Source organism: Centruroides sculpturatus, unplaced genomic scaffold (assembly GCF_000671375.1).
Source record: "Centruroides sculpturatus isolate CEXI.00-Female unplaced genomic scaffold, Cexi_2.0 scaffold104, whole genome shotgun sequence".
NCBI classification, from domain to species: domain Eukaryota; kingdom Metazoa; phylum Arthropoda; class Arachnida; order Scorpiones; family Buthidae; genus Centruroides; species Centruroides sculpturatus.
This window is the reverse complement of record NW_019384379.1, coordinates 1,044,203-1,053,853: the sequence shown is the minus strand read 5'-3', so window position 1 is coordinate 1,053,853 and position 9,651 is coordinate 1,044,203. Positions and strand designations below refer to the sequence as shown.

General features: G+C 28.5%; 1 protein-coding gene across 1 annotated transcript in view; it reads left to right on the top strand.

The window, feature by feature from the left end:
- LOC111617857 overlaps nucleotides 1-9,404 on the top strand; it is a 45,991-nt gene extending 36,587 nt beyond the window's left edge. Inside the window, exon 8 of the mRNA XM_023359183.1 lies at nucleotides 8,707-9,404. Coding sequence (XP_023214951.1) covers nucleotides 8,707-9,262 — 556 coding nt within the window. The 3' untranslated portion in view covers nucleotides 9,263-9,404. The remainder of the gene's footprint in view (nucleotides 1-8,706) is intronic.
- Nucleotides 9,405-9,651: the final 247 nt, after the last annotated feature.

Genomic DNA, 9,651 nt, shown 5'->3' with positions numbered 1-9,651 from the left:
TCTTGATCTGATACCTTCGGCAATTTTTTTTTAATTGTTTTAAAAATTGTAACAACTTTTAAATAAAGTTAATGACCTAAAAACATTATCAATTAAATCATAAATAATTTTATTTTATTTATGAAATGACCATTACAGCTAATTAAAATGTGAATTAAAGATAATATTTTATTTTTAAAAAGTTGAATAATTTCAAAATGCATTTTTAATGGAGGTAAATTAAAACTTTAATTACTATTGTCATTAAAAAGTTATTACAAATTTTAAGATATTATAAGCTGTGGAGAGGTTAAAAATATTCATTTTAAATTTGAAGAATTTTTCAATTCGAAGAATTTTTCAATTCCTTGTTATCTTCAACTGATGAACTTAAGACAATATGTCTGAAAGTTATGTGAAAGTGTCACTTTTACTGCTGACTTGTGAAAACTTGCCAAATGATTAGCTCCCAGGTGTGAAAGTTGACAGTTATTCCACAAAAATGCATTTGAAATTATTCATCTTTTTAAAAATAAAATATTATCATTAATTCACATTTTAATTAGCTGTAATAGTCATTTCATAAATAAAATAAAATTATTTATGATTTAATTGATAATATTTTTAGGTCATTAACTTTATTTAAAAGTTGTTACAATTTTTAAAACAATTTAAAAAAAAAGTTCACCAAAGGTACGATCAAACCTAGATCGCCCACATTGCAAGCGAGTTCGCTACAGACTCAGCCATTCCGCTGTGCTGCCATAGTGTAAAATCGATCAGTATATGAGCTGTGCTTAAAACTTTAGAGCCTTTTTTCTCGGAATCTTCTGGCTAATGTGCTTTACAATTCTTCTGGGTGGCCTTGAGGTATACTACTAACCTGCAAAGTCTCATCCCGAACTGAATTTCTGAGACCGTAAGGTCCCCTTGTAACCACTATTTTAAAACCTAAAATAGATGTAAAAAAAAATTAGTGAGGATTTATTAAAATAATTATCTGGCAAGCAATTACAAAAAAACTAATAAGTTAATACTTTAATTTAATCTGTTTTAAAAATAAAATAGCTATTGATTTGATATAATATGTTAATGGTTTTTTTTTACTTACATAAGAACTTGATGTATCAATTTCTAATATAATTTATTATTGAAGATCTTCATTTTGCATAGATTATCTTATTTGTTGGCATTTGTTTATTCAATGAGATCTCACATACACTCCTGGCCAAAATTGTTTCTGCCACTTGGTACTCTGACCTGGCACATTCATTAATGTATTAATGTATATAATTAATGTAGAGGTTTGAAAAGTTGTACTGATACCAAGTGACTTAAACAGTGCAAGTGAGATTTCATTACATGTTTTTTATTAAACTTAAGACTTTAACATGGATATAATGTTTGTTACCACTAAAGAAGAAAGTACATATGTCAAAGACAGAATGTAGGTCTGGTTTTACTGTATCTGATCTTCTGCTTCTCCATCATCTCAATAAATCTTTTTGACTTGGATTTATAAGTACTAGTAGCCCGGTACTAGTACCCCCTAGTGAGCTTTCTTTACAAATTCCCATGAGGCACGGTTTCTTTGACTTTTTTGTTCCTATCAATATGCTCTACAGCTCTGTTAAAGTCCCAATCGCGTCATACAGATCTATATTTCTATCTATTAAACATTCTATAAAACTATAAAATAGTTTAATTTGTTTATTTATCTTCGGTTGTAAACCTGAATTTTAAATGTATCTGCCATTTTTTCAACAAATTTCCTGTGAGTCAATGCACAACGTTCACTGACTTGAGTCATGGGATGTTGTAAACATCGTTTGACTCAAGGTTAATCAAGGCATATAATAAGGCAAGGCAAGGCATATAATAATTATTTATACCATGGAATGGTATAAATAATAGTTAATAATTAATAGTTAATAATAATTATTTTTATTTGTAATAGGAATTTATTATTTATACCATTCCATGGTATAAATAATAAATTCCTATTACAAATAAAAATAATTTATTGTTAATTTAAAATTATCGTAAGGGCACCTCTAGTGCCCGTATTTGGCATACCGTTATGCAGACGGATGGACAGACGGACACGTGTTCAATGGGCTATATAGATAGATGCCTTTTATCAGAGCATTTTTAAAATTAAAAGCAGCCCAATAAATGGTATTAATGAGTTCCTCATATGTTGTAATGTTGATCTTGATATCTACATTTATAAGTGATTTTTTAAGGCAGATGGTCATCAGTTTCTCTCTTGTCCTGTTCTGATTATGGATGATATTGATGATAGTCTTACTAAGAATGCCTATCATTTCCTCCACATTTCACATGCTGTGGTAATTCTCATTTCCTCAGAGTACATTATTTCCCAGAATCCAAGCCATACTATTTCCACAAATGCAATATGGTAGGCAGAATGTTATAATGCTCATCTGCAAGATCATCTTTCCTACTGATGGAGGAACTTCTGGTTACATTATTTACAAAAATCTCTTGGAAAGATCCAAAAATTTTGAGAAAATTTCTGAATGTCCTAACCAATTCATTCATTAGCTATGTCTGGGTTATTCCCAATTAGATCATACAGCTACATCTTGTCAACTCTTGTTTTTCAGTGGTGTCCAGTATTGTGTCCAGAAGTTAGCAGTATAATATTGCTTCCATCTACTTTATAAGACATATTTATACAGTTCAATCTAAACATCTCTTTGTGATGCTGCTTTCTACAATAGTATGCATAGTGTCCAAAAAGTCTGAATTCATAGAAGAAATTTATTTTCAAACTATATGCAGCATATAATTTTAAAGAATACACTCAGTTTATTTATTTGGAAATGTACCTGATTATTGAAGGAAAAAGTACCAGTTTCGTTGTATTGAACAGTGCATATGACAGATGATAGTTAAATCAACTTTCAAGTGGTTAAAAATTATAAAATGCTTTTATGATTCTAGACTTTTTGGACATCCTCTATATTATATAAATCTTTTGACTGGTAATTAATTTCATAAAATTATTGATGATAATATGGCTGGGAATATATAGTGGGTTTAAATTTGTGGTTAAGATTACCATTAATTCTAAGGAATGTGAAGTAGAGAGGCTGGACTTACTATAATCCAGGCTTGTGAAGCCATAAGATCTTTATGAAGTAGGTGTGCTAGCAAATGTTGTACAGTCATTGATAAAATTGCCTGATAATGCAGTAAAAGTTGTAATCTGAGGTATAAGTCCTAAATTTTGATTTTAGAAAACATTAAATTGTTTCAATATATTTGAAATTATTTAATATTAATTATTTATGATTAATATGCAAAATATTAAACATAATATAATTTATATTAATTTGGGATAATAATAATAATTAAATTTAATAAATACTGTCTTTTTAAAAATCTTTTTAGAAAGTTTTAAAAACTTTGGTTCAGTATGCAGAATCTGGAAGTGAGGATGAAAAAGAAGAAAATCAAACTGTTTATAATTCAGAAACTTACAGACAAGATGGAAGACAGGGATTTGGATTTAAAGAATGTAGTTCTACAAACAAAAATCAGTCAAAATCAGAAAAGGATATTGAAAAGGATTATCCTATGATTAGTTTTATTAAATCAAATGAAGTTTTAGATTTAAATAAATTGAATCAACAGAAAACTGAAAATATGAAAAATCAACAACAATTTGCAGAAGTACCTAGCATTACGTCAAATAATAAACTGGTACTACAAGAGACATCATTAATATTTAATCCATTAAAATATTTTATGATGAAAAAATTATTTTTCTTTTTATTTTTGTAGAATACTCTTGAAACATCAGAAACTTCTTCCAGACAGAAAATCAATGAAAATTTTGAATCAGGGAAGCTGTCAAGAAATCAAAATATATTAAGTAAGTCAGATCAAAATGATTATATTTTTATAAATTAATTAGCATTTTCAAATTTTATAATTAATAACATATGAGGTTTTCAGGACTAAATTGGATCAAGTCCTCAGTTTAATTTTTGAAATTTTTGTTTTGGTTTAAAATATAAATAGTATAGAAACTTCAGAAATAATTGTTGTGAAATGAATTTTTTAGATTTAGTAAAGTGTTGATATCCTTAAATTTATGCTAAGTTTTTAGCCTTTTAGGCACTTTCCTAACTAGCCTTTCATGTGCCTTCTGCAAGATTTTATTTTTGGTTCCATCTTTTTTTGAATAAAGTATAAAAACAAATATGATAGAAACACTAAAAGATATCTTCCATACATTTATTGGAAAAACAAACATTTACAAATACTTTTAGAGACCTTCATCGGGTTATTATTTTTAATAAATTAAATGTGATTTGATTACTTGAACAGTTCAAGTGATTGCATTTGATTTATGAAAACATATAATCCGATCAAAGGGAAAAAGGGGTATTCGCTAAAATGTTGATTGTTGTAAAATTTGCAGCATCAGCATACCCTCTCATGAAAGTTGCATGTGTCTGTATGTATGCCAGTGTACCAACTCTTTGGAACTTCTATGAATGTTTCATCTTATTAGCTTAAAGACTGGTACTAGCTCTTTAATATACTTTGATTTCTTGACAGCTTTCCTGATTCAAAATTTTCATTGATTTTCTTTTTGGAAAAAGTTTCTGATGTTTCAAGAGTATTCTATAAAAATAAAAAGAAAAATAATTTTTTCATCATAAAATATTTTATTTATATATATATAAAATACAGTACATATGTCTAACATATGTACTGTACTGTACCTGATTGTTCAAGAATAGTATGATTGGTTCTGTCTTTGACTAAAAATCTCCTGATATTCATACATTAAGCAGTTGGAATGATGTAATTATACCTGCAAAAAAAAGGGTGTGTTAAAATGCTCACAACTTAGTTTAACTACATTTTTGTAAAAAAATTGTAATTTTTTGTTGCACAGAACAATTAAAAAATATCCTCTGTTCATAATATACTTCACACTTGTTAAAAGCATTAAAACTGTTTCATCTACATTACCATAAATGCAAGTTCTGTAACGTTTTCCTGTAGATCTCACATTTTTGGTTAATTTCAAAATTGATTTGCGATTTGTTATTATGGTTGGTAAACTACTCACAAGAATTCCAAATTTTTGCTACAATATTGAGCCTTTATTGACTTCCCACAACACATTAACTTTTTTAGTAATTCTTAAACACTATATTAACAGTTCTTCAAATTCCAACTGGACAACTTATTAAATAAAATCTCACTAACTTCAAAAATTAGTCCAGCAGTTGTCAAAATTATTACCTTTCAAACGTTTTTGACATTCATTAATTGTAAATCATTTATCTGTTAACAATGACATTTGGTCCTAATCTCGCTCTCCCGTCTAAGATTTCAAATGCTAATGACGAGTATTTCTCACATCTGGGCTGAGGTTTTTACAAAGGGTTTACAGATTGATATCTGAAATTGAACCTAAAGTTGAAATGGAGTAATTGACTTTTAATGATCAGTGGTCCTTATAAATTAAAATATTCATTATATAGAAATTTAACTTTGTTATTTAGAAGCCATTTTACATACAGTTTTGGCTGAAAGAACAATGTACAATGCAAAAATTTGTTATAAAGACATATTTGCTATATAGAAGTTCATAATATGGAAGTTTGTATGTAATAAATTGATAGTATGATAGTTGAGTTTGTAACTTTATTTTTTATTATACAGAAAAATATTGATGATGATAAATATTTTTTGTTAGAGTAATAGAGTAAACAAATACTTAAGCAAATATTTGTTTATTCTCCCTTCTAAGTCAAGTCCAAGGCTGTTAGCCATAAATATTATCATACATTATGTGCAGACTATGTGTATTGATATAAATTCAGTTGATTTTTATAGTTTTCTGGTACATCATTAAAATGACAATTTTTTTTCTTTTGTTACAGGTAACACAGAAATTTCAAACAAACCTGAAAATTTGGTAAGTAAATATGTAATAAAAATAAAATTAGAAAATTCTAAAAGTGAAAGATATAAATAGGAGAAACTACTGCATATATAGATAAACAGTCAACATTTAAGAAACTATTCAAATTCTATTCAGTTGAACAATCTTCAAAATCAGATTCTTGTTATTTTTATCCAACCTTTAATATCCAAACTGTATATTAGTTTGTTGTTGAATGTTGGAAAAAGCAAGTACTGCTAGCAAATTGTTCTTTACATTAAACCCTTTTCTGAGTAAAGAAATTTGTTTTGCAGTTTTTTCAGACATATTTTGACACAAATCTATGATTTTGATTATATCAAATTTGATTAAATATAAAGGATCAAGAGACTAAACACGCCTTTCATACTTTTCCAGCAACTAAATTTAATCAAAACAAACATTTTTGGTTTGATTGATAAACTGTCAGATTTTTAAATAGAGGTTCTATTTTTGGAATACAATATTCTTTGATGTAAATTGTATTTTTTTAAATCATAGTGGGTGTTTTGATTATCCAATATAATAAAAAATTATAACAAAATAAAATACAGGTTAGGAGGAAATCACTTAATGCCCCTACTACAAAATATAGAATGTACCCAAAGTTAATTTGCTCATGTCAGGAACACATTAGACTGAGGGGGAAACAGATTGGAGTTTCGTTTAATACGGCTGCCATCAAGATGGCAGCAGTATTAAATGAAACTCCAAGATTGTAAATGGGAAGCGGGTCATGTGACACATCATTTAGTGTCAGAATTTCACAAGGAATTGATTGCTGAAAGATTTTATTGACCTACCTCAAACAGAGTTATACATGTTACATGATGTGCTCAACATACATTCTTTGGGTACATTCTATATTCTGTAGCAGGATGTTAAGTGACTTTCTTACTTTGTACATTTAAATAGAAAGAAATATAATAGAATACAATTAAGAATAAAAATAAATGAAATAACCTTAATGCTATGTTTTTTACAACACCATGGTTTTTACAGTGTGTCATGTCTTTGTTGCCCTCCTTTTTAGGGGTTATCAAACAACGACTGTCATGCAAAGGATAGCGTTGCAGTCTCTGCTATTAATACATTGTTCTGTAAAAATCTCTAATATTTTCACAGTTTGTAATTTGTGTTCATTGTAGATCTGTTTTTTTAAGTCAGGCATCACTGAAATGCACCGACATCCTGGGTTCACTTGTGTATTGGGCAAGAATAGTTAGCACATTGTTTTTGTTGATATCATATTTATGTTCTCTGATCCTATGTGCTAATGACCTAATGGTTTAGCTGATATAGGAAAGTTGTCTATTGAATTTGCTGTTGTAAACAGGGATAGAGTATATACCCCAAGGGCTTTATTTGCATCAATACAATCTTTACCATTAGTTAATAATCTGTATACTGTTGCCCATATTTGTATGCTATATGAGCATCTATATACAGTCGACCCCCCTATAACACGGTAGATACGTTCCGTTCTTTATGAATCAATTTCTTACGAGTCCTTGCCAATCACAGCCCGACACGTGTGAAGTTTACGGACTACAGCTGTTTGAAAGGTTTTCTTCCATAAAATTAATCGATTCTAGACTAATTCGACTCAACATTTCCAAAATATGTATATTTTTTTGGGGAATAATCCATATAAACTACGCTATAAACAAAAAATTGTAGGATTACTTACCAAGTGTACACCGTTCGATGTCGCCATTGCTCAAGCTTGTTTTCGTTGCGGAACAGCGCACCAAACAGCGGGCGATTTCTGATAAGTTATTNAATATTTGTGTTTTTCAAATAAATTTCTGTTTGTCTCCTTTATAATAAATGAATTTATCTATTTCTAAGTAAAAATTGAAAGTGTCTGTAGAAGTAATTTTTTAAAATATCCTTTTTCATGATAAAGATTTAATATTTATTATTATAATCTAGATATGTTAATCCTTAAATATACTTCTATATTGGGCCACAAGTATATATTATATGTACAGTACTTGTGGCCCAAAACTCCTTGACTTCTTTCAATGTGGCCCAGAGAAACAAAAAGGTTGGACACCCCTGCCCTAGATCCTTCTTTTAACATTATAACAAGCCCTCCTAGAAAAAGTTTTAATGAGCCAATCTTGCAATTGCAAGTCAGTAAGTGACATAGATCAACTGTCTATGCCCTTGATCCTCACACTAAGTGACAAGAGTCCAAACCCCCTGCAAGGTGGCTTCTCACATCATTACTGAATATAACATACAAAGTACTTTCGATGCTTCCTCTGAAATGGTTGAAACCTTAGTCTTTCTCATAGAATAGGCCATGATATCAACAGGTGGACTAGCCCATATTAATTCTAAATGAGGGTAAATATTCATGATCAAGCATCCAAATTCAGTGTATAGTTGCATAGAATACCAGATTTAACAAATCCTTCTTCATTTCTGTAGATTTCTTCTTCAAAATTCTTTTTTTGGATCTTCAACTCAGTGTATAGTATATATGATTTGAAAAATGCTAATTTTGATAACATTAAATGGCTAAAAACAGTATTTGTGATTACAATAAATGAATCTACTGTATTACTATTCTACAAAACTATATAATTATCATTTATTCAGTTTTCTGAATGCTTTCATCACTATTGCTATGTAAATTTATTTTGTCATTACTTGTCATTAATTAAAAAGTTAATTTTTGTTTATTTTCTTTATTTTATATTTGATTTTTACTCCTTATAATTTTTTTTTATTCTTTTTAGAAAAATTACACCAATTACATATTTTGAGCCACATGTTTCTTCAGATGATTCTTCAGAAGATGAGAAAATTGAAACAAAATTACCAAGAAAGAAATTAAAATCTTCTCAATCAAGTTCAAGTCAATCTAATGTTAAGAATATAAAAGATACTGAACCAAAAGTTCAAGGCTGTGCACCAGAAAAGAACAACAGTAACACAAAGAAAAGTACATTGCAAGATAATGATTCTTTAATAGGTCCTCAACTTCCATCTTATTATAAACCAAGAGATTCTAAATTAGAAGAAGGAATAGAGTCAAATTCAAAAGAAACTGTAAACTCTTTTTCACATAATAAAGATTCCGCTAATGAAATACAAGTTTCTTTATCATCTGACAAAGAAAATGATAAGAATGACAGGTTTCCTTCAAGTTGTGTAAAAAGTAATCAGTTTTATGGTCAGGAACCTGATTCAACAACAAGAAAAGAATCCACTTCAGAATTAAAAAGAAAAGAAGGATATCATAATGGAATAAAAACTATGACAAAGGTATATAAAATATTCATAATTACATAAAATAAGTTTTGTAGTACATAGAAATTTTTTGATGCATTTCTTTTATCAAATGGATCTATTTGTTCATCTGAATAAATGATTGTTTTACAGTAGAGCATCAATTATCCGAATCAATTGGGGACTGGGGTTGTTCGGATAACTGATATTTCAGATAACCGATTATGTACGAAAAAATAGTTTAACGTATCTGTTGTTGAAATTTTTTTCCATTGCGTGTCGCTTTGCGTTGAATTTTTGTCGATGTTAATGAAGACTATTGTATCGTTAAAAATTATTTTTTTATTTTGTACAAACAAAATAAATATATTGAAAAATATAAAAACAATAAAAAATAATACTTCAGAAGTTAATTTAGCATCAAAAACGTAAAATATTTGAGTAGCCCAAGA